The 26,179-nt window shown below is 40.7% G+C and overlaps 1 protein-coding gene across 2 annotated transcripts in view; it reads left to right on the top strand.

The window, feature by feature from the left end:
• Nucleotides 1-26,179, top strand: part of DACH2 (dachshund family transcription factor 2) — a 236,029-nt gene that overhangs the window by 175,222 nt on the left and 34,628 nt on the right. For both annotated transcript variants that reach the window (XM_059482899.1, XM_059482900.1), the window contains exons 4-7: nucleotides 2,504-2,659; nucleotides 5,782-5,954; nucleotides 16,043-16,178; nucleotides 18,102-18,182. In XM_059482899.1, coding sequence (XP_059338882.1) covers nucleotides 2,504-2,659; nucleotides 5,782-5,954; nucleotides 16,043-16,178; nucleotides 18,102-18,182 — 546 coding nt within the window. The remainder of the gene's footprint in view (nucleotides 1-2,503; nucleotides 2,660-5,781; nucleotides 5,955-16,042; nucleotides 16,179-18,101; nucleotides 18,183-26,179) is intronic.

Below are 26,179 nucleotides of genomic sequence, written 5' to 3'. Positions count from 1 at the left end.
CAGGAGCTCCCTAATTCTGCCCTCAGCTTTCCCCCCTGCAGCTGAGCACTCTGCCCTTATAAAACACTTCACACCTGAGCAGTTCTAGGTAAGAACTGTTCTAATTATTATTTCATTTTTAAGAGGCTTCCTACCACACAGGAAATGCAGTCCAGATGGAGAGATGGAGCTGTTATCTGTGGGACACTGCAGGCTAAGGATGCATTTCATTTAATATCACTTTTATTAGACATTGTACGCTCAGCTGTATTTTTTTCTTTCTCTAAGGAGAAGTGATAGGGAACATAAGAATACAGGAATGGTCTGCAGAGATAAGTGTATTGCAATTTATTCTTGTGTTGCTGGCACTGAATACTGGAGCAGATTTACAAGTGGAATTTGCAGAGGGGAAAAGTTATTGTTGTCCCCGTCTGTAAGGAGAACTGGTCCAGTGATTTGGACTGTGTGACATAATTTAAATTCAGTTTCTCCTTCCACTGCAGATTTCCTGGGTTTCCTTAAGCAAGTTGCTTTTCTCTCAGGGCAATTCTCCATCAGTAAATTGGGAATAATGGAATTTTCATGGGGAATGAGAGTTGGGGGGGCTCTGCTGCTGCAGCCTCAGGGCCATGAGGCTCTGAAAGGCAAGAGAAACTTCCAGAATTAATTCAATGAGCTGAGTTTAGACCCTCTGTGCCTAGGGCTGGAAATACCCAGGGCAGAGGAACACGGGGAGAGGGAAACTTTCAAATGAAGACTCAGTTTTTTCTTTTCATTCAGAAATCCCAACAAACTGCCTTTGGCCCAATTTTTGTGTCCAGTGCCCTGATATGTGAAATTATAGCTACAAAATATGTTCCTAAGCAAAAATCCATGGAAAAATATGTGTGTTTTTTGGGGAAGAATAGAGTGTAAATGTTAAATTTGTTGAAAAAGCACATGGAGAAAATTAAAACTCATTTGTTAAAATCAAATACTCAACATTTCTTCCAAAAGTCCTTCATAAATCACACATTTAACTTCTGAAACACACCAAATAATAGCACTGCAGATTCACAATAGTCAAAGTGAACAACTTCCACACTAAGTAGCAGTCAAATATTATTTGAAAGAGCTGATATACAGTATATTAAATAACAAAGATGCTGACACAGCCTCAACTGTAGTAGTTCTAATTACTGCACCACGCCATGCTACATTATATCACATGGCATAATTTAGTGTATCTTTCTTTGTCAGTGTATTACTCATCATTTTACAAATTACAACTCTTTTGTAGGAAGGTAATTCATACTTGGACATAGTGCTAAAATGATGGAGTGTTTTCCTTTTTTCTCAATCACTGATCTTTCAAACTTTTGCATTTAGCAGTATTAATCATGTTTATTAGCCAAGTGTTGTCATAAAGAATGGAATTTCTCTGTTACTTTCATATTCAATTAAAATGGTTTTTTGCTTGCTGCCTCTATCTGCTGCACTCCAGTAATCTATTTACTTATTCTAATTGAGATCCTTGTTCATAAATTCAAAACAAAATCAATACTGCAGTTACATGTTTTTCTAACAATCTATAATCTAAGTGACAGTGTGGGGTGTACCTGAGAGGGGAGTGATCTTAAAATACCTTTTAACTGTAGAAATGTTCAGTCTAACTTTTTCTTAGGTTTTCTGTTTTGTGGACCAGATGTATTTTGGAATTCAGTAACATGGTCTACTTAACCTGCTGTTTAAAAGGAATTTGTTATTCAAGTGTGTAATACTGAAGAAACTACAGTCTGTAAAATTGCTGCAGAAGACCAGACAGAGATTCGAGACACCAAGTGCTGTTTTCTAGACTTTGTGCTTGTTGTAGACAGTAATTACTATGCATAATAGATATCTGGACTCCTGAGTTGAAATTGCTGAATATTGATGATTTCCCAGCACAGCCTGTGCCCAGCTCTTTTAACCCACAAAGTGAAGGGTTTCACGTGGGGCATCCCCAGGGTCAGGCCCAGCACTGGAGGAGGAGCTGCTGAAGCTCAAAGATAACCAAGCTCGAGGATAAACTGCAGTAAAATCTTCAGGGCTGAATTCCAACTGGAATTTAGTGGCACTGGAGGAAGGGAATGGCCAAGTGCCTCCAGGATTGACAGTGCAGAGACGTGATGAGCACAGGGGTGGACTCAGATGAGTGTCTGGCAGGGACTGGTGGCCTCGTGTCCTGTGACAGCAGGAGATGATGGCTCAGCCTCTCAGATATTCCCATTCTAATAATTCATTTAATCATCACTGATGATTTCATCCTCAGACATTTAGCTTTTCCTGTTTCCACAAACCAATATTTTGAAAGTAGGTGATGCTGAAAGTGTCTAAAAATATTTTTTTGCTCCGTACTTACTTACTAATTTATTTTTTGAAAAATTCAGGTGCAGGTGCCAGGTGCTCAGCTCTGGTAAAGGAGTCTTGGCTCACTGCTAACCAAGCAAAATATCTCAGAGTAAAGGTACATGCCACTCATGGTTTGCTGTGCCCTGTTTTGCAGGTGGCAGTGAATCCTCCTGGGACAAGGACAAGCTGCAGTCTCCCATCACGACGGGATCCCAGCACAGCATTGGGCACCCCACGCTGTCAGGGCAGTCCAGCCTGGGCAGTGCACACCCGCTCAGCCCTCTCCAGCAGAACCACCTGCTCACCAACAGTACGTACCGGGGTCCTGCTGGCAAAGAGGAGAGCCTGGAGCCCTGCTGGGAGCTGGGCTTGCCTTCCCTCCCAGCCTCAGGGAGCGGGGAATGATGGGGGACACGGGAGTGACAGGAGGGTCAGGCCTTCACTGCCAGCTGCGCTCGTGTCTCGTGTCCAAGGCACCCTCTGCCATCAGTTCAAATACGAGTGGCTGTTCCCTCTTGGAATTCACTCAGTCGCTCACTACTGGGTTTGGGACTGTCAGTCTTTAATTGTCATTTCCATGGAAAATAATCATACAATTGCTTAAAAGTTTAGCTATGTAACAAAATTCTCCTCCAGATGGAAATGCTGACCCACCAAATAAAATAGGAGACCAAGGAATAAATGCAAAATGTCCAGTTAAATGGTCATGCACTGAACCCAGCTATCCAAAACAACTGGAATAAAATGACACAGGTTGGATTTGGAACTTAGGGCTCTCCAAAAAGCCATCTCTTTTCTTTCCCTTAGGAAGGGAGCAGGTGGGAAGCCATCGGTTCCACACCTGTGCACCCAAAGAGGGAAGGAAGGGAAGGAAAAAGTATTCCAAGAAGGATTTGATTTGGGATTAACATTTTAAAAATTATTTAGGAGTAAAGTTATTCCTATAGTTGATGATGGGTGAAGAATGAAAACTCATTTATGGACTCTCGTTGCTTGTTTAAGCACTTTATCCTCCAAGTTCTGAAAGTTGATTTTTGGTTTTAGTTTAGTGGACGAGTGACATTTCTGGCTCCTTACACAATTCTTGGAGTAGTCAGTTCATTCTCCTCTGCCAGGCCCCAGATCTGAGCAAATCACAGCTATTGAAATGACTTGTACAAAATGAGTCTGATTGTTTGTGGGAAGGTGTGGACCTGAGCATTTTGGATTAAGAGTCAGTAGTTAAAAATCACCAGGTCATAGGACTCAAATTCTCTGTGTTTGTGCTTTCAATTTATATTCTTGCATTATTCAATACCTGGATTTCTTTTAGACACAGACACATTGTGTTCTTTTCTCTTAAGGATATTTTCCAGCGGATTTTGTAGTAGGTGAATGTCTATAGGCTGTTAAAGGCTTTACTGGATGTCAGACATTATGCCCAATGATTTGCAAGTGCAGGATATATTTTCCTCATAGTCCTCTGAAATGTTTGACGGATTGTGTCTTAAAACTGGTGATGTGCTGTTAAATTCTGTTTGTAGTTTGCATTTAGTTTGCATGTCAATTGGACTTTAAGTAGACATACAACTCAATGTGGCCAGATGGTGTCTGGGAGTTTTGGAACTCTATAGAGGATGAGGAAAGATTATTGGGCTGTTAAGGGAGATCTGCAGGGGAACAAAGGCTTGTGGATGCAGGCACTGGAGGGGATTGTCAGAGTGGTTTGAAGTGAGGGGAGATGTATGTGGGCATTGCTTATTGCCTATCGTAATTAATATTGGCGTGGATCATCATATAAAATAGAGAGTGAGTCATTAGACATCACAGTTGTTGATCATGATATGCTCATGTTAAACAGGAATAGTGTGGGAGCTGGGAATATTGCAGTGCTGCCTTTCCTGGTGGGCACCGTGGTGTTTTTATATCACTGGAGTCAAATTCTGTAGGAATAAGATAAGATATGTCAGTCAGTGGCATTTCTTGTTGTTAGTTCTGTCATACACCAGAAACTGGCCTTCTGGTGACTGGCCTTCTCCTTTAAAATAGTTAGGATAAACCCAAAAGTTGAAAACTTTTTAGCAATAAGCATTCTCAATAGTTTGTGGTAATGACTAGCTATATGTTTGTGTTATTTAATACTTGCACCTGAAGTTTTTAATGAGGATTTTTTATCTAAATGTCATTTAGAAAAATGATAAGACATTTTTGCGTGGCAGAGTGGGTCTTGATTTTTGATTTTTCAGGTTTTATCCTGAAAAATTAATTTTGGATGCCTGATGGTAGCTATCTCCAAGTGATCCCTCTAAAGAACTCTTGAATGCACAATAACTATTTTTTCAGTGAATTGGTGTCTTGCTCTTTCTTTCCAGTGCAGTCATTACTAAATACAAGAAGTAATACACATGCTGAAATGGATATTAATGAAGTATGAGAATCCAATTCTTGCTAGCAGTAACTTCACCTTTTTGGCAATGTCAAGATCTGCAAGTTGATCCAAATAAATTTCATACCTTCTTAAATTGGTTTATATCCATAGCAGAAGACAATTTAAAGTGACATTTTGAAAATTAGAACCTCTGGCAACAATTTTAACCTCTCATTATGTGTTGCAGTTCACAGACCTTCTGTACAATTGCTCGGTGGTGTCTGTAATCCAAGCCACAGCCTTGTGGATTTGAGAAATAAAGTATAAGAATCTAGTGTGACATTGCTGAGAAGGTGTAATGGGAAGAAGTCTTGGTAGGAGTGTATGATCAGATAAAGTTATTAATAAATATTCATCTGATATGTTGGAAAACATGCAAATTATATGCATGTTTTGTGGGTCTTTTTCCTTCCTTAGTTATCTTAACTAAAGAGATCACTAAACTGGCGCACTTTTATATTTACTTTCTGTCACTCCCCAGCTGTGTGTTCCTCTCCCCAGTACAAACCAGCCTTTCCTGGGCTGCACAGACAATTATCCCCTGTGGAACCATAGCATTGATAAGAATTGCTGCTGTTGGGCTTGAGTGGTGGATGTTGCACTGGGATGTGACAGCCCTCAGAGTGTCCCAGGGGCATGGTGGATGGTGTGGGCTTGTCCCAGTGACATGGTGGATGGTGTGGCCCCTCAAGGTGTCCTAGGGACATGGTAGATGGTGGTATTGCAGTGGGATGTGGGCCCTCAGGGTGTCCCAGGGACATGGTGGAGGATATTGTGGGCCTCAGAGTGTCCTGGGACATGGTGGATGGTGTGGGCCCTCAGGGTGTTGCAGGGACACAATGGATGGTGTCACCCCTGCAGGGTGTCCCACTGACATGGTGGATGGTGGATGTTGCAATGGGATGTGGGCCCTCAGGGTGTCCCAGTGACGTGGTGGATGGTGTGGGCCCTCAGGGTGTCCCAGTGACATGGTGGGTGTCACGGCCCCTCAGGATGCCCCAGTGATGTGTCTGTGCTCTCCACAGGGATAGACCTGCCCTTCATGATGATGCCGCACCCCCTGCTCCCCGTCAGCCTCCCCCCGGCCTCGGTGGCCATGGCCATGAACCAGATGAACCATCTCAACACCATCGCCAACATGGCGGCGGCGGCGCAGATGCACAGCCCCCTCTCCAGGGCAGGGGCCTCCGTCATCAAGGTAAGGATTCCTTGTGGCGTGCAGGGATCTGCAGTGGTGCTTTCAGCGAGGAGGAGGATGAGACTCTGACTTCACACTGCTCCAGCTCACCTGGCCAACACTGAGCAACACCCACACTGCAGCCACGGAGTTCTGCTGCTCTGATCTGTCAGTGAGTCTGTAGTGTAATTAAAAATGGACACTGACACTACAGGCTAGAGTGAGATTTCTGAAACCTTCATAACTCTCCTAAAATGCTGTTTTAAAGTCAAATTTAAGAGAAAATGCTGTAGGACATGGCAAGAATTCTAGTGCACTGCAAATCCAGAACAGGTAAATAGCAGAGAAAATTATCACAAGTACCTTAGTGAGGCTGAAGAACAAAACAGGAATTCTAGCAGTGCAAAACCAGAGCAGGTAATACCTGAGTAAATTATCGCAAGTACTTCAGTGGGTAGAATCTCTGGTAGCCAAATCTGAACTTCCTTCTGGTTGGTTAAAACATATTTGTATTTTGTAAGGCTTGTCGTAGTCTCTGCCAAGTAGGCTGTTCAGAAAGGTTCTTGCCTGTGTGGAGAGTTGCTGTCCTGTCACACACTCAAAAATGCATTAAAACAAGAAATTTTCAAAATAGAAGTGTGTAGGATCAGTGTATGTGAAGGATTGGTGTGATGGGATTCTCTAAAACAGTGTGTCCACTTTTTACTGAGCAAAAATGAAAGGTGTTACCAGTCTGACGTGTGTGTGTGTGTATTTGCATGCACATGTGGGTTTCTTGTTGACAAAGTAAAATGTTGTCAGCTTTGAAAGTTCATTAGTTTAATCCATTTTTCTTTGGGTTTAAATATATGAGTCTATAGAGCTATCTGTTCTGGAAAGTAAATGTCTTCAATATTTGTGTTCATTTAAACTCATCTATCCTGTCACTCTAGAATCTGACTTCTGAGTTGCTTTTTTCTTACAACTCTCACTTGATTAGCTGAACTTATTTGCTCTCACATCTTTATTGTAAAACATCTTAATTTTATGTGTCATTATTTTATCCTTGAGAAACACTGCAGTTCCAAACACTACAGTCCAGTTGTGAGAATGCATTAGTGAGGGTTGTGTTGTACTTCCTTTTGTCACAGGCTGGTGCTTTGGGAGATTTTGTTTCTAAATCAAGCAGGGAAAGGAACTCGCAGTGACCAAGCACGTGTTTGTTGTTCATGCCCATGTGTTCTGATAGCAGCATCCTCTCAAGGGGCACAGCAAATGTCTCTTGTCACATCACTGCAGTAAAATTCTACATCCCTCTGTTGAGGCTCTGGAGAGGTTTGTTTTCCTTCTGATTTGCTTTCTGGCCCAAAGCATCTCCAAAATTACCTCAGATTCTTTCTTATTTTTACTGGGAGTCCATGTCCAGATTAGGGCAAATATTGTTCTGAATTATTTGGTTTTGTTGACTTTTTTTTTTTCCTCTTGAATTCTAGGGAGGCTGGGAAAATTCAGGAGTGACATTTCCCTTATTTCCCATTAGGATCCCTACTGAGGATTAAGATGTGTAAAAACTTCTCTTTATCATCATTGTACTTGCACAGTTGTTGGCTGGGTGGAGAAAACATTTCTCTCTGATATCCGACTGTGTTACTGCAAGTCATTAAACTATTAGAAATTAGTTGAAATTCCATTCATTTTAAACCATAACCTTTCCTTTAAGTGTTCAGAGACCTAATTTAAACACAGCAGTGGAATATTTGTAGCAGCAAGTAAACTTGCAGAAGCTTTGATTGTATTCTAAATGTTACCAATATGTCAACATGAAGATTAAATACATATTTGTAAACAATGCCAGTCCTTTGTAATTTAACCTGCACTTTTTGCAGGCAGCTGGGTTTCAGGGTGTTATTTAACAGGCCCTTGCTGATGAGAGTTACTCGTTTACAGCAATTTTTTCCCCAACACCTGCACCAGAGGAGACACAATATCTCCTCACAGCAACACGAGGTCTGGCCAGCACTCTGGTGGGAATTATTTCCTCTCATGTTGCAGAGGAAAATGCACCAGTAGCCAACGTGACAGAGGCAGAGTGGGCATCCTTTGCTGTGTTACTCTCACCTGTCAAGTGGTGCTGCATCTTTCTCTAGTTTGTCCTGAGTGCTGAAAGTGTAGATGGATTTTGTAACAGTGTGAGGCTCCTTTTGTCTTTTCTTTCCCTTATGTACAATCATCCAGCACAGAATGATGACCAGTTAACATCCAGTTAACATGAAATTCTTGTACAAAATGAAACATGTAAAAAAAAAAGAAAAGCAATGCTACTCCTGCTGTGAGTAGGAGTCCTTTTATTACAGGACATTATTTAAGTGCATTTAATAAGTACAAAACATAGCTAGTTTTCAATAGAGTGCAATACCAGCATCATGTTTCTACTTAAAATGGGAGAAATGAATCAAATCTATTGAGTGTGTGTCTGTTTCCATAGTCTGATGACTGAAATACCACTTGGCCTGTTTTCTATAGGTGTGAGAATCAGCTGCTTTGTAAGGTTTTGAATGAAGTCATTATGCTTTTTATATCACGTTTGCCATTTAGAAATAAGCTGTTCTACCAAGATATGCATGATCAGCAAAGTTAACATTTAGTGCTCCAGAAAGAAATGTCATAACTATGAAACTTGATTTCTCCCTGACAGGAACACCATAAATTAGGGAGGCACAATGGCCAGGCTCACAAAACCTTCTTAGCCATCTCTAACATGATGTGGTGTGATTATAGCAGCACCAGCAGCACTGTGGCTGCAGGTCTGGCAGTGCCCCTGTGATAAATGCAGCCTTGCAGGGATTTACTGCACATCTGAAGAAGCTTGCTGGGTTTGAAACTTGGCTCAAATGGCTCAGAACAATCTCTGTTATTGAGTGAGGTTCTCATATGGCCAAAGCAGAATTTGACAGGGACCCTGAGTTCACCACCCTTTCTCTTCTCCCTCCTGCATCCAGTTCCTGTTATTTCTTCATTTTCAGAGCTGTTCTTCAGCTTGACCTGCTCTGCAGCCCATGCCAAATGAGGATCAGTCTGGGGTGGAATTTGGCGAAGTACACTTGAGTCACGATTTGGGCTGGAAAGACCAGTGGATGCTCAAGGCCAGGTTGGGTGGAGCACCCTGGTCTCATGGAAGGTGTCACCTCCGCCTGGCAGGAGGTGACTTTTAAGGTCCTTCCATCCCAAACCACTCTGTGATTCTATGAATAAATGTAGCAGTTTACTGTTACAGGATAATTTTGTTCCTGAAACTCAGAAAAATCTACTCAGTGACAATATTTTCAGAAGGGAAGTTCAGATGAGCCCTTTAAAGAAAAGCATGACGATTTTTCACGGAAGTTCCTGAAACATGCAGCTCCAGAGAGCGGTAGCTACATAATGTGAAGATTTTTATTTTACAGTGCACCTGTAGCAAATATGACCTTACTTGGCTAAAAACACACTGGTGTACACAATTCCAGCCAAAGAGCAGGGAGAGGGCAGAGGAGAGGTTTGGGGTTAGCAAGGTGAAGGGAAGGCTAGCAAGAGCCAAGTCTGGAGCTGAGACTGTGGTAATCTTGGATTGTTCACTGAAAGGCCACTTTCTCTGATGTGCTTGGGAACAGGCTGGTGAGAAATACTGAAATACTGAGTTAGGCTGGCTTGAAATTCTGGGAACCAAACCCAAACCAGGGCCTTAAGCTGCTCCTTTTGTGTTAGATATGCAAAGAGTAATGAGACAAAAAATGCCAGAAATCTGAGACTTACTTTCTCCCAAATCTCCCCTGCTTCTCCTTTTACTTTTCTGACATATTTTGCACCCTGCTTCCTCCTCTTGCTCACATCTCACCCTCTGCCTCCTTGTGCTCCCTCCCTTTCCTTCTGGCAAACAGCTCTTTGGAGCTGCTGAGGGATGTGCTTCTCCTGAGTAGGAGTAGTTCTGAAAATTGGTTTCCTGCTGTCCATTTTTCTTCTGTTGTCATCCCCTCATGCTTGCTGTATTCCTGCTTTTCTCTTATCTTTCATGCTCTTGTCAAGGTCTCAGTTAGGAATAAATGGTGCTTTTGTTGAGCGCAAATGAGAAACAGAAAAAAATTTAAAAGTAATTAAAATGCTTAAAAAAATACAGCATTTTAATTTTCATATTTCATAATTCCTTGAGAATTTCACCCCAATGCACTTCAGAAACTTATCTGATAAATGGAGCAAGGCATTATTTGTACAGTGGGATCCATCTAAACATGCAATAGAGACTTCTGAGTCTCCTTCTCTTTGAGCTTTGTTTTTCTCCTGATTTTGTGGGATTGTTAAGGCATTTGTAAAGGGTGTATATGACATGATTTTAAATTCCCTGAAGAGAGTACAGATGGGCTGTGTAATTATTGCTGAGAGGTGCTATTTTTCTGTGTGCTCTACAACTCACATTCATAATATTTACCTGACAGCCAGAAAAATGTGGCCATCTCAGAATGCTCTGAAACACTTCTTCTCACAATAGAAACATTTCCCATTACAGAATTTCTAACATCAGTAATTTCATATCTCTCTGTGCATTCAATCCATTATGAATTGTTTTCAGAATATTGCAACATTTATAAAATCAACCTTCTCTACAATGTATGTGATTTTTCATGTTGTTAGATTTATTCTGTCCTGTTCCAGAGCAGGGAGCTGATTGCTGGATGGGACTGGGATATGTTGGAGGAGTGAAATGGGAGACAGGAGTTTGTTTGCTTCTTAGAAGGTTCGTTTTTGTGGCTGTATTTGAGGTGAAGGAGGAGGGAGTGTGCACGTTTGTATCTCTTTATTCACTGATTCAGAGAAATTACTCTGCTGGGAGATGTTCAGATTCTTTCAAATTGCATTAAATACCCTTCTCATCTCCTCCTCTGGAGGGAGGCTGTCCCTCTCCCTGCAGTGCCAAGAAGACCTGGCTCCTTACCACCCTCATTGAGATGTTTTAAGCACTGAGAACTTACTTTAAACTTCCAAGTGGAAAAAAACCCAATCAGAAACATCTCTTTTTGCAGAGCTTGCAAAGGAAAATTGTTAGGCCAAGCACATCTAAGCTCTTAGTTCTGGCTCAGATCTTTTTAGTATTAGCTTAGTCATTTGCATTTGTCCTTAATAACTGATATGGCTATAATGCAGATGAGGTAGAGCATTTTCATCATTAGTGCTGGGAGTGCCTTTCCTGCCTTCCATGGCAGCACTGGGTGAAGCAATTCAGGAGAGGGGCACAAGTACCAAGTCTCCACCGTGAGATCCTTTCCAGTTTCAGGCGCTGTTGTGCTCTCAGATTGAAAGTAAAACATCAAGATCTCAATCCAGGAGTGCAGGTTTCCATGGCTGTCCCAGTGACTGCTAATTTAAGAAGCAGGGAAGAAGGCAGCTCCTGTTTGGCTGTTTCCCAACACCATCTGATTAGCTGCACTTCTCTGTTTGGCTGAGCAGCTGGCAATTAATGGATTGATAGGAAGTAGTCACAAGGTAATGGAATTAGTGAGTGAACATCTGCTATTAAAATCAGTAAATGTAGGGGTTTTTGTGATTTCTTAAATTCTGTGAGAAAATAATTGCCAGTTGACTACAACTGAAACAACTATGTGTACACAGTGGAAAAAAAAGTGCATTTTAAATGGCAAAGTACATATTTTCTGCGAAAGACTTCCCTATACACTGCAAAAGATGAATGGGATCCAGCTGGCTTTCAGACACACAGATCCTATCTTGGTTTTTAGACCAGCTGTTTACCTTGTTCATCTCCAGTACCTACAGCAATCACAGGTACTGTAAGTAGCTCAGAAGACCAACAAGTCACCCCAGCCTTTGTGTGTGTTCATTTCCAGGTGGGACGACTCAAAATCCAAACCCAACTGCTCTTCTCTAGCCCAGAAATGGCTGTGACCATCCCAGTTCTTGTTGGCATCAGTTCAGGTGTAGCACAGCTCCTGCTTCCTTTGGCAGGGATATTCTTTTCCCTGGAAAAGCCTAAATTGAATACTCTATCAGTTAAGGACTGTAAACTTGAGAGCAATATTTAAAATCTACTGTTTATTAGGATTCAAACAGCATTAGTATCAAGTAAGGTCAATTGGAAAGAAATACATCTTATTATTAACTAAAAACAGGCAGTGTTAGCAATTCTTTGCTGACTGGAATTGGGAATTGTGTTAACTTTTCTTGTTCTTCTCCCTTGGTGAGGATGGGATTCAGACAGAGGGGGGGAGCAGAGGTAGCTCAGCAGGGAAATGTGGTTGGAGACTCTGCCTGCCCATCCTGGCTTCACAGACCCCTCCAGGGAGTCAGGCTCTGGTTTCTAGAAGTTTTTAATTTCTAGGATTTTTTTTATTTCTATTCTCTATTTTGAGAATATGAATGGAGATCTTGTAGCCGGGGAGAGGGTGAGGTATGGCATAATGAACATCCCACTGCACAAGTTAATGCTGGGATTTTTTTCTGCCAGTTCCTCTTGTTTTCCCATCATGGTCAACATTAGAAATCTTTTTTACAACTCTTGAAAACTCTAATCTAGGCCTAAAGCCAGTAGAATCTCCATTTTACCTTCCTTTCCATTTCATTAGATGGGGTGAATTCCAGCCACTGCAGAGCCCTGTAGAGTAGAGCAGCAGCACCTCAATTAAATATGAAATATCAAGATAAATGTGTGAATAAAACATCCAGGACTCAGACAAACTTCCAAAACTTGCCTGTCAGCAGTGAAATGCCATTAAATCCTCTAGGAACTCATTAACAGATTAACATTTGGAAGAGTAATTACAACTACATTACAACTAAAAATAAAGAAAAATAAAAAGGAAAATCCAGCAGCATCATTTCTCTAAACTCTTGACATAAAAGGAAGATCAATACTATAAAAAAAGCAGAGCTAAGGAATTAAGGTCAAGATGATTATGTCAAAAATAGGTAAGCTGTTCATATATATTTCAAATAAAACTATGCCTAATATTTGCTATTATTGGTGTGGAATACTCCCTCACAGGGGAGGGAAGAGGGATATTGAGCTGAAATCAAGGATCTGTCTGGAAATTGGGTGAGTTCATGACTTCAGTGCCTTTCAGCTAAATCACAACTAAAATCAACAATGTCAAGCTTTGTAGCTGCATTTTCTGAGGCACAGAAGGACACTGATTTTTAGTGAGACAAATATATTGCCCTTCAAGAGGATTAAATACTGGAAAAGTCCTTTTTGAGAATTTATGTTACAGCTCTGTAAAGCAAGGAAAAAAGATGAGATAAAGTAGGTACTGTAGGTAGATAAATAGGTGAGATCTTGAGAAATGTTTTCATTTTTCATAAAATTCTCACAATCTGTAGAACCTTTATATATAATTCATTCAATTATGACCTGGAATATTCATCTTTCAAATTTATGAATATGAATAAATTTAAATGGGGAAAATACTACTTTATTTAGGAATTTTTCTTTATTACTGTGAGTTTACCTTGTGTGTGACCAGGCTGCCCTGCACGGTGCAGGGGGAACTGAGTTGTTTTCGGGGAAAAAAAATAAGTGAAAAGTAACGAGGTTATAAAATACAAAGATGACAAATCAAATGAAGTCATCAATGTGTAAAACAAAATGTTAAGATTTTAGATTTGCAATTTTCCTATTTAAATGCCCTCATTGATTTGTTACAAATACTGTTAACCCTGTGTTTGGAAAATGGTGAGGACATTATCACTTGTGTTCTCATTTGTAATAAAATAGATTAACTTGCTGTGAAATTTTAACTAGGCTGAGACACAACAGTAGCTACCTAATGAACCAGAGCACATTGCTGTTAAGTAGCTAAATAGATGCATACTGATTACAGGACTGAAAAATGGATCTGTTTACCAGCAAAAGAAGAGTCTGCTCATGGCATTATTCATTATAGGAGGGGAAATTCAGCACATTTCTACATAAACATTTAGAAATGGACAATTTCTTGATCCATATGCAGCCTCACATGGTGATAATCCATCCTCATTTGGAGCATATATGATAGAGAGGGAATTTCAGCTCCTTTGTTGCTTATAAGGAAAGCTCTGCATTCCCTGTGCCTGTACATTGGTGTAGCTGGTAAGACATTAGATAAAATAATCAACTAATTCCCTTAGAAAGTGACTCACTGTGTGATTTAGAAGGACATTTTTATTTGACACTTGTACATCTGCCTGAAGATTTCAAACCAAGACCCTGAGTCTGAAGGCAAATTACTGCAAGCAGAGATTATTTCATGGTGAGAGACAATGGGAAATGCAGTTACCAGAAGGAGCTGGAATACTTTGCTTTTCCAAATCATCAGCTTTTGAATTACTCAAATAACTCCCATTTAAGATGACATATATGGCTGTTTGTGTGATATCTAAGTGTTAATTCCTAGTCATATTTGTTCATAGGGTTTTTTTGCAGAACAGTTGGCATGTCCTCTCCTTGGCTATTCATTTTCATGGTTGCAGTAGACAATGAAATTTACTTAAACTATGCACTCTTCTGTAAAATTAATCATTTCAAAATGATATCTTAATTGTAAATTGAGTGCTCTTTGTGGTTAAAAGAGAGGAAATAGTGCCAAGGAGGACTGTTACAACTGAAATCCATGCAAATGAAATTGCAGTCAGTGTTGTAACCTGTTAGCAGGAACCTATTTGGAAGCCATTATTGGCACAAAGGTAAAAAACACACAGGATTTATCCCCTCAGGATTGCATGGGTATGGTTTGTTATTTAGGACAGTACTTTTTGGGGTAAGAATGTGGTTTTCAAAAGCAACTCAGTAAGCAGCACATCCACAAAGTCCCAACTCCATTCTACTCATCTGTTCATCTCAGCAACCTCCCAGCCCTCTCTTTTGGAGGCCAAAAGGGAGAAAACACAATTCGGTGAATTGGATCTTTTTTTTGGTGAATTTGATCTTTTTTTTCCTCCCACAGAATTTGGAAACTAATTTGTATAAAACCATTCAGTTTTCAAAATTATAAAGACTTGTGACTCAACATAATACACTCATATCTGATCATTAAAAGTCTCCCTTTCAGATCTATTAGTTACTGTACATTCATTAAATAACAGATAATTAGTGAAACTGATCCATTGAGGATTAACAGCTATGTAATAGATACACATCTGTTACATGGTTTTGGGGCTGGGTTGTTATTTAACGTACAATACCAATCCTATTAAAACCAGGTCTGGTGCCACATTCTCAGCTGGTGTGGTTGGAATAGGGAAATGCCATCCCATGCTCTGAGGAGGATCCAATCTCATGTTCCCTTTGCATAACTCCCAGAAGTATCTGTAAATACAAAGATGAGTGTGGCTTAGAGGGATGGTTTTAATGGGTAACAGAATATTCTTGTTGATGTTGCTGGCAGTGTAATTAATGAATTGCCCTGATACATCCAAACAGCAGTTTTTATGTCAAGGATTTATAATGGAAAAACTTCTAGGAACCACCATGTGCTTTCCAAAGCTACAATATTAGAGGTTAATATCAGTTTCTTGTGCAAATATAAACGTGACATTTTGCATGCAGACTCTTGTTTTGCTTAACCACTGGTGCTTTTCATGCAAGAGGGAAGTTTGTACCAGAGCCACAGCATTTATCCTTTGTTCAGGTGCTGTCCTGAGAAGATACTGATGTAATTTATTCAGGTACTGATTCTAGTTACAAATTCACAAGTACAGATGCTAATTACAAATTTGACTGCATTTAGTGACAGTTGAGTCCAACTGTGAATTGTTTATTTGAAATGTGACTCATATATGGCAATCTCTCTACCCGTAGATTAAAAGTAGTTCGTAAAAGCAACATGAAAGAATATTTTATATGTTCCTACGTGTGAAAAACTTAGAACATAGAAAGTTGCCAACAAGAAAAAGGTGGCAAATGATCAGCTAAGCTCAGCCACGTTGTTTGTAGAAGCCAGTGTTGGTTTTGGCTGTAGATAACTACACTGCTCTTAGACACGAGTTCTGTTCTCTGTTTACCTCACCAACACCATTTGCTACCATGGCTTTTAAGCCAACCACACTGTTTTAGCCTGAACCTCGGTGAAACCCATGCATGAAAGGTCCCAGCTTTGCTTTGCTTCTGTTTGCAGGAGAGGATCCAGGACAGCCCTTCCCCGGCGCCGTCCCTGGAGGACAGCCAGCGGCCCGGCAGCCACGCGTCCTCGCACCCCAGCAGCAGCGTGTCCAGCTCCCCGTCCCAGCTGGACACCACCCCCGACAGGATTGGTCAGTGCCGCCATTTTGCTCCCCTCACAGCCCCTCATTCTCCTCACAACCTCTCACAGCCCCTCAGTCCCCTCACAGCCCCTTGCTCCCCTCACAGCCCCTCACTCCCCTCACAGCCCCTCGCTCCCCTCACAGCCCCTAACTCCCCTCACAGCCCCTCGCAGCCTTTTTGTGCTGGAAACGTGCGGAGAAGCGTTTGATACGGAATACGTGGGAAGTTCATCCCTTGGTTTTTTAGTTAAAATTAAATACAGTCTCAAGGTGCGTCAAGGGAAATGTAGGCTGGATATCAGGAAGGAGTTTTTTACAGAAAGGGTGATGCAGTTCTGGAATGGCCTGCCCAGGGAGGTGGTGGAGTCACCAGCCCTGGATGTGTTTAAGAAAAGACTGGATGTGGCGCTGGGTGCCGTGGTTTGGTTGAGGTAGTCATGGACTCAATCATCTTTAAGGTCTCCCAACCTAGTAATTTTGTGAATTCTGTGAAGTTCATCACTCAGCAGAGCCCAGCACCTCCTCTTGGGTTCCTTCTGTGCCTGTATCCTCTGCACAGAGGGATCAGCCCCTGTGATCTTCTATGATCACCCTCATCCTTGCACCCTTCCCTGTTCCAGCCGTCTCCCTCAGCATGCTTGGGTAGGCAAGTGCTGCTCAAGGCACCTGCTGTTGAAAAAGAGCAAGGTGTGCATGTGTGTGAGGAAAATCGCAAATTCTATGATGACTTTTTTGTTTCAAAAATCTTCATGTGCCCATACATTCCTTCATCACCCCGAGGCCGAGGCCTTTCTGGCTTTTTTGGTCCCTCCACCACAGCTTTCACAGCCTGTGCACTATCGATTAAAATGCTAATTCTGTCTAGAGGAAGTTTAGATCCTATTCTTGGTGCTTCCAAGAGGGATCTAGGGCAAGTCAATTAACATCTCCTCACGTCAGTGTGTGTCAACACTGCTGTCTCCTCATGGCCTGGAGCCCATGCAGGCATTGCTGAGCCAGATTTAAACCACAGAAGCCGTGCACTCTGGGTGAGTCACTGGAGAACTCCTCCCATGCACAACCTACCCCTGGGATTTTGCAGTTCTGAGCCTGGTCCTTGCAGCAGCACCACAGCACTGACCAGCACAGTGGATAGAACCTGGATGCTCTGCCTAAATCTGTGCACACACAGAGACTGTGAAGTAGATTTCCCTCATCTTTTTCTTGTGTAAAATAACACTGGAAATACACAGGAGAAGAAACTTTTAACTCCCTGTAGCAGTAGTGAAGAGACTGTTGATGTCTGTAGAGATCTAGTTTTGTAAAGATATGGATAAAAATTTTTCATTAACAGAATTACAATAATTTTTACTTTTGCAATTATAAAAGAAAGCTCTCCCTAAAACATGGTGATGAAGTTTGTCACAAGTGTCCTCCCTGGAATAACTGTGAAGTCTGTAATTGGTGGATTGCAGAGAAGGAAATGTTTTAATCAAATAAGAACAAAGAAACAGGCATTCTGAAGTCATAAACTGCAGGTGTTAAGTGAAGAATTCCCTTCAGCACTGAAATGTTGGGGGGTGTTTTGCTGTCACCAATCCATTTGGGCTATGATCTGCCAATCTGTGGTTTTTATTAAGCTTACTGCTTTATAGATAATTACTAATACTTAAATCTTTAAATGCATTTTTCCCCAAAATGGTTTTTGGGAAGTACTTTTCCCTCTAATTAATTAATTTGAACATTTCATAAGAAATCACATTCATCTCAGTAGTCATTTGTGTTCTGTCTTGGTATCCTTATCTAAAGAACTTGAGCAGATTAGCTTTTACTGCATATTTTACTTGGCTCTAAGAGTTAAAATACCAAAATATCAACCAAGAGGAAATATAATTTAATATTTTGTTTTCTCTTAACATTTTTATATAACTGTGCCCTCTGTTTTTTTTTTAGCCATGCTGACCAACAGCAGGGAAGGAGAACTCATTGACCAAGAAACTGGGACCAGCCTAAAAAAAATACAAAAGGAGAAAGGTAAAATCATAGACTGTTTTCCATCTCAGGCATATAATTGCACTTATTATGTGTTTCATTCCTTTTTCTCATGTTCTGCATACGCAATGACATTATATTACTAATTTAAGAGAACTAAGTGCTTAATTGCAATGAATAATGTATCCAGTGAACTCACATGGAAGTGTAAGCAATGAGAATTTTGCTTCTCTCTGTTTATATAGCATGAGGGTAATATTTTGCAGGTCTTTTGGCTCAATTATTTATGAAGTTCTAAGCAAATATTTGATCAGTCATGTGCTATTGTTTGTTTGCCTTCAGGGGATGTGTGTGCAGGCTGCTCTGATGCTCTGGGTGAGCAATAGAATTTTATATTGTCTCACCAGTGAGGGGCAGCAAGGGAAGAGGTGATGTTTGGCCTGGGGGGATTCTCCTGTAGGAAGGGAAGGGCTTTCTCTGCTGGGCTCTCCTTACAGGGGTTTGTGGGTGCTGGAGGAGGTGAATACTCAGGGATTTATTCTGGGAAAACACTGCAGAGAGGTGTTATGGGGGATAGTGAGGTTTTAGACTGAAAAAGATGTGAAGGGAAAGAAAGAGAAGGAAGAGACAGCATAAACTGAATGTACTTGTAAGACTGCTGAGAATATTCATATTTATCATCATAAATGAAAGCACAAAATGATTTATATTTTGGTTGAGGTGGTTTTCATGTATTTTCAGAAGAAGCTAAAAGGCAAGCATAGACAATTTTGTGGGCTACTCAGAAGAGAATCTGGAGCCCCTCTGTGCCCTGTGGTTCCAGAGTTCTATGAAATTATTTGAGCAGTGTCAGGGTTTTGTTCAATCAGCTCTGTTCCTGAGAGGTCTGTGACTGATCATGGGTAGGAAGAGCCTGAAACTTCCTCCTTATATTTTGTATTTCTGTACTCAACTCTCCTTGAAGACAGAAGCTGTTTTCTATTCACTGGTTTTTCTGGACATTTAAGCACTTTCCTCATGAACCCCAAAAGAGCCCTTCTGTGCCATTCTGAGGTAATTTTCTGTCTGGATCATCCTGCTTAAATCCTTTCCTCTTGACTCCTGTTGACATTTACAGAAAGTTACCAGCCCTACCTTCACTCCTAAGATTTAAAAATTACATTTCTCTAGTAATTGCATAGTGAGTATTTAATCTAAGCCTGAAAGTGTAGTTGATTATAATTCTGTTGAACTGTACATGGTTTCTTGCCACATGTTCAGTAATTTTTCAGTGAAACAATTCAGTATCCTGTGGGGTTCAAAGATGCAAATCATGTACTTCTTGGTAGTAGCAGTTCTGTCACTCAGGATGGATGAAGGAAGGTACAGTTTAAAATTCTGAAAAAATAATTCAGAAATCCCCAAAGCGAAAATAATTGAACCTCCACCACCTGTGAACCCAATTCCCAGGCTCCTGTGATCATTCCTTTTAACATGGATGAAATCACAAAGATCTGATGCTAACAGTTTGTGTGCCATAATTCTCCTTAAGATTAAAGTTGTGTAGGTTTATTCATTTGCTAGTCTACATTTTTTGCATAATTTCTTTAATTGATTAAGTACTGGGAAATACGTCTTTATACATGTGTTAGTTCTGCATGCACTTAGGGGATGTTTTTGGAATTAATTTAGTGTGCAGAGATCCACCTGCATCAGAAAAAAACGCTTTGAAATCATGAGACATTTTAAAATATTATTTTAGAGACAGAACAAAGTTTCTCCTTTTCTGTTTGGTGTGCAGATGTCAAGTTTTTCTCAGAAAATATGAGGATGAGAAATTTATTTTTTGTTGTCATATACAGATGTGATTTTTCAAGTCATCTCATGGCTCCAGAACCAGAACCTTTTGATGAGATTATAGTGGGACTAATACAGAAATTGTAAAGCACCAACCTTTATATCCAGGATTCCACACTGATTTTGTACTAATCAGTGGGACAGACCTATAGTGCACTTTCTGTAGGAACCACTGGGGTTGGTCCTCAATGATTTGTCCCAGTCCTGTGTGGATTCTTTGTTCCTAATACTGCTTTTGTTTCTCCTGTATAATTATTTTGAGCTCAGTTATGTTTAGTGCTTTAGAGTCAGGTGTGGACAATGTGAGGAGTGGGATCTGTGCTGCCTTGCCCTGCAGAAAACATCCATGTAATTTGTATACTGAGCAAGCTTTGTTTTTCCAAACCTGCCATTGCTCTTACCAAGGCAAAATATATTCACCATGGAAAAGATTTTCGAAGTTATTAAGAAGGAATGTAGTTAAAATAAAAGTATCAACATTTATTAAGTATGACAAGTAAGCGGTTTATACAACCGTGGCAAACATATGTTTTCACATCTGTTTTGAGTAATATCATCATGATTTTAAAAATGATTTATAGCTCTGCAGGCCATAAAATGCCAGCTTTGCTGTAAGTTGGAAGTTTTCAAACAACAAAGAAATTATTGAAGGCATATATTGAACGTGTGTTTGTGTTATACACCTTGACATAACTTCACAAAGCTGAGCTCTCTACAACAATTAAGACAGCAACAATTGAAAATTAAGGAACTCAAATTTATCAGGAGTACTATTTATTGAAATCTTAGCACTAAAAAATAATTAAAGTTACTATAATGATTATAGACAAAATATCTCTCAGGATACACAGGTTTTGTTTTCCATATCCCATTTTAAGTGATCTCAGCAATAGACGAAAATGTGCCACTTTGTTCTCATCAAAGTAATTTCAGGGTAATTAGGGCTGAGGAGAACATGGCTTCACAACAGTGCTTCTTTAAAAGACAGTTAATATGAAGTTGTTGCAATTCCTGTGTTGGTGGGGCAGAATTTCCAGAATTGGTGGTTGTCTCATTGCAGAGCATTTAGAGCCCAGTTACAGCCATACCTGTAAGCTTTTTGAAGGAGAGATGCCATTAAATCTCAATTACTCTGCTTCTTTTCATCATCCTTTTAGAGGAAATATGGTCAGATTTAACATTAGAGGGCAACAAAGTTAAACATCTTTGGAAGTCTGCATGGTTTGGGGTCTTTATATATATGTCTAAAATTGTTTTTACTGCATGGATTACATACAGTACTATATTTTTGTCAAATGCCTTTTTCTGGCATGTTACACCAGCATTTTGCCTGTGCATCTATTTCTGAGTGAAAACCATATCAAGAGTAATCTGCACTTTATTTTGAAATCACTAGTTCAAGGAAACAGTTACAACCCCCCCCCCCCAGAACACATCCCACATTTTACCTGCACAATTACTCACAGAAACTACACTTTAAATTCATCTGCTTCAATACATATCCTGGAAAAAATCTCTATTGTGTGGGGTAGGATTGTGTTTGACACAGCCCTGTATGGGCTTTACAGAAAGCTCCATATGAATTCTGGCTTTGGGAAGGTGAAATGAGCCAGAAAAGAATTTGGCCGTGCCTTCCAGCCGGATTTAGATGCTGGTACAATTATTCTGTTTGACTGCATGACAAGAAATATTTCAAACTCCTCACACAGGCTGGAGCACTAAAAGGCACTGGCCCAGCTCTTGCCACAGTGAAATCAGTGGGGATGTACAGGATGTCTTCAGTAGGAACAGTTTGACCAAAGCTTGGTCTTTGGGAAGCTTTTTCCCCCAGCTCGTGCTGCTGGTTGTTAAGTAGACATGGCTAGCATGTTCACATGGGGTTTGTGGTGCAAACCAGGGGAAAATACTGTAAGAAAATTCAATTAATGGCCCTATTGTCAGACTTACCCACTGTTTGTGCAGTCAGTGAGTACAAATAAATAAGATTTTTGCTCCGAAGGGGGCTGCCCTGCCCTCCCAGAGCTGCTCCCTCCTCCAGCCCATCCTGCATCTCCAGAGCCCAAATCCAGGCTCTGGGGCTGTGTCCCATGGCCCAGCCCATGGCAGTGTCCAAACTCTGCATCTGGCAGCTTTCCCTTCCCAGTTTATTAAAGAACACCTTTGCCTTTATTGCTTCAAGGAAAGGGGAATTTTGCATCATTTCTGTCCGCTGAGTGAAATATTTTAAGATGGCCAGAGACCACGGTAATGAAAGAATAACCATATTTATTTATTGGGTTTCATTAGCAGAAAAGAGGGTTTATGCTGTTTAAATTAATCACTGCCAAAGGACCGGGCTATTCAGGATGTGAGGGGAGGAGAATGAGCAGGTGCAGGACACCTGAAACAGCAACAGGCTGGGGGGGGCTGTGCTCCAGAGAGGAGACTTGCCCAGCAATTCATCTGAAAGCATCCAGATGGAAAAGGGAAGGAAGGAGAAGGGGAACAAGGAGCATGAAGCTGAACCACACGGTGGCTGTGCAGAGTGTGCAGGAGGTGCCAGCACCTCACACGGTCCCTGTGCTGCCTGTTTGACATGTCAGTACTGGCAACTTAAAGATGAAATGGGGAAAAAAGCTGTTTTCTTCACAAGTGCGCTCATGAATACGTGAAGAACTCCCCAAATCAGGAGTGAAACCGTGTTCATTCTGGTGTCTGAGTGTGTGTGTCACAGACCTGGGGTTGTTTCATCAGCAGTGGGTGCAATAGTACATGAGTTTAAAGGTTTCTTTTTCCCAAAACCTTGAGTGACATGCACAGTGCAAGTGTCCTCTGGATAAGTCAGAGATATTTTTACATTTTCTATCCTCAGAGAATACTGAAAGATAAGAAGCACAGTGCTCTATTCTAGGTGGAGGCATTTTCCACAAGTTTTTTTTTGTTTTTAAATTTAACCTACAAATGAACTGACAGCTGTTAAAAAGGTGGCCTAATAGTAGATGTGATTGTCTGTCAGTCAATCCAAAAAACTCCAAACCCATAAAACCAAGGCAGACTCTATTAACACTTAGATTCACAAAATGTAAATAATTAATAAAGGTAAAGCTTTAATTTTTGAAGTGTCTGTACTCATGATGTTATGATTGTGTTGCTTAACCATTGCTGAAAGATTTATAAATATAAAGGCAATTATGCAAGAGATGCTGGTGAAGTTACATTCAGTTTATATTAGAGCTTTATTTGCAGAATTATTTTTGGGAATGCTCTTTTTCTGATGAGTAAAATACCTACTTCAGAGTTAGCTTGCCAGATGGGCTAAGGCAGTTTCTTGCGTTGATATATAATTTATTAATATGTTTAATTTATTAGATTTCAGCGACTTTAATGTACCGCCGTCTAAACACTACAAATCATGAGTCTGTATAAACATGGTGAAATAATGAAATGTTCTTTACTGAAAAAGCTTTGAAACAAATTTTTAGTGAGGTATCCTCATGTCAGTCTGTGAAATAAAATGGGCAAATAATAGGGAGATCAGGAAGCTGCTCTTCAGTCAGTTGAATCTTTAGCGACATTGCCACTTTTCCTCCAATACTGTAAATTGTTTTATGTAGGTTCATCTGAGCTATATCAAATTTGAAAAGTATAAGAAGAGGAGAAGAATTGTTGATTTTCACCCAGTGACCTAAGAAAGCTTTTGGATTAGGCTCAGGAATCTTTTCCTTAGCACTGGTCTTAAGCCTGACGTGCTGGATTCTCTGCTTGGTGTTAGCTGTGGTGCAAAGTCATTAACCTGAGACCTGCACTTGGTGACATTCTTAATGTCTGTGAGTTATTCAATAAGTTTGCTTCAGTCCTCATTGTGGGCAGTAGGATGTGGACAATCTGTGTCCTGAGAGGTTGCTGAATGTTTTTGTCATTCAGAAATCCTTGGGGTCTTGGGCAATGCAGCAGCAGGGGCTCAGCCTCCCCTGCCTGAGCACCAGACCTGCTCAGGGGCACTGTGCTCCTGCATTTGTGTGCCCAAGTGTGCAGCTGTGCACACACAGAGGAAGAAAGGGATAAAAATACAGATAAAAATTCAAATTAGTCATAAAAATTGTTAATTGCTGACTTGGGAAGTTTTGCAGTATTTGTGACTGAGGGAGATCTTCAAGAAATTCACAGAAGCTGCACTTCATTAAACACAGTTCTTTCCTGAGGGTTCCTTCCAGTGAGCCGGGGTTTGTCCTGCTGCCCACAGCTGGATGTTCCAGATCAGTGAAATGCAGAGCTCATGATTGTGACAGCAGTGTGTGCTCCTGCTGTCAGAAGAGCAAACCCAGCACTGGTGCATGGTGTTTTGTGTAGCATTTTTTGTGTACTCAGGGACTTTTTTTCTAATTTAATCTTGAATATCTAAGATGGCTCTGTGGAGTGTGTCTGTCTCCTGTGTAACAGCCACATGAAAATGGCAATTAAGGGCTCTCTCTTCCCTTTTGTGGGGGATTTGCTGCCCAGAGGCTTCTGGGGACAGCAAGGCTGAGACAAAACTGCACATTAAGGTTCATCTCCAAAGTGGTTTAGAATGCTCAGTGCATTAGAATATTCCTGATAATAAAAAGTAATAAATCCTTAGTGAACTTCTAACCCTAAGCATTGAAGGATTCTGTGCATAAGATAGTTAAGTAACCTCAGAGTGGAAGTAGAAAAAGATTATTCTTGATGTGTAGTCATGAAACCAGAAAAAATGTGTTCTTCATTATATCCCAGACATTGTGTTGAGTTCCTTTGATAGAGTTACATGAATTCTTATTAGCAGAGCTGAGAATGGCCCGTGTGCTCTTCTCAGAAGCCACTGGGGCTGCAGGAGATCAGATTTCATATTTGATTGCTGAGGAAGAAGCCACCACTCCAACACTTGGATTTGTGTGTCACAGCCACAGTCGTTTCTGGGGATGGACAATTCTCTCAGTCAGTTTTTCATATTATCAGCTGTCCTTTGGAAATTCACCATTGTGCCTGAAAGAGCAGGAACCCACAATTGTAATCAGTCAATAAAATTTCAACTGAATTAGCTCAGTTTGTTACAGCCTGGTGTTGATAATGCCAAGGTTCTAAGGGGGATTTTATCCTTGCATGTGCCATTCACTGAAGAGTTGCATTTGGAGATCCTTGTGGGTCCCTTCTGAAGATTCCCAGCTGTGAATATCATTCTTGAAGCAGGATTGATAAAAAGATGGAAAGGGAGACAGCTGTGAGCTCTGAAATTGGAGGTGGATGAGTACAAACTAGAAAGAGGGATTGCTCCAATACAGAATTCCCCAGCACACTTCTTTGGTCATGCTTGGCCTTTCCATGTTGATGCCAAAATACCAACTGATTTATTTTCTTCTTTTATTTAGTAGTCAGTATGAAAGTAGTTTCTAAAGCAGATTTTTCTTCTAGTTGACAGAATGTGACAGGCTATAACAAGCAGTTTAATAAATAAAATTCTGCTTCCAGGTGTATTCTGAGATGTTATAATCTATAAAACATGGTGCAGTTTTGAATCTGTCTGTTTCACCCGTCACTGGGGCTGCTCTGTGATATTTTGATAGTTGGAGCTGGCTTGTGTGAATTTGCTGACATATCCTGTGGCTGTTTTGGGAGCGTGTTGTCAGCGAGGGGATCCAGAGCTGTACAAATTTCACTGACAGTTCAGAGGAGAGCCTCTTGTGTTGTGCTTGGAAGATGCCTTTTTATGTGGAATATGCTGGATGATGGAGCATCTCCTGGAGATGGCTGAGCTGGAGCAGAAATTGGGATGTGTGTGTGTACACGTGCCTGCTCACAGAGGCCAGAAAAGAACACGTTCAGAAATTGTTCAGAAAATACCCTGTTATTTATACATCTCTAACCTCTGGGGAATTTTTAGGTGCTGTTGAATAGGAGACTGTATTTGTTATTGCTGTCTTGGTTTTTGTTAGTTTGAAAATCTTAAAATTGACTGTAATGATGGCAGCCTCCAGGCAGAAGTGTGGAGAGATTCACATATTAAAGGAGGAGTCGCCAGAGCTGCTGTTTGACTTGTGACATTATTGTCATTATTGTCATTATTGTCATTACTGTGGAATGGCCTTCGGCACTGGAGACAGGAGGGATGTAGGCAGAAAGGAGAGTTGGAATTGCTCTATAAAACCATAGATCTATATTTATACTTATGTATATTTCTATTTATATGCCATCTATATTTATATATACTG

This window comes from Ammospiza nelsoni, chromosome 15 (genome assembly GCF_027579445.1).
Source record: "Ammospiza nelsoni isolate bAmmNel1 chromosome 15, bAmmNel1.pri, whole genome shotgun sequence".
NCBI lineage: Eukaryota > Metazoa > Chordata > Aves > Passeriformes > Passerellidae > Ammospiza > Ammospiza nelsoni.
The sequence above is the reverse complement of the archived record's forward strand: the minus strand, read 5'-3'. Positions and strand labels throughout refer to the sequence as shown.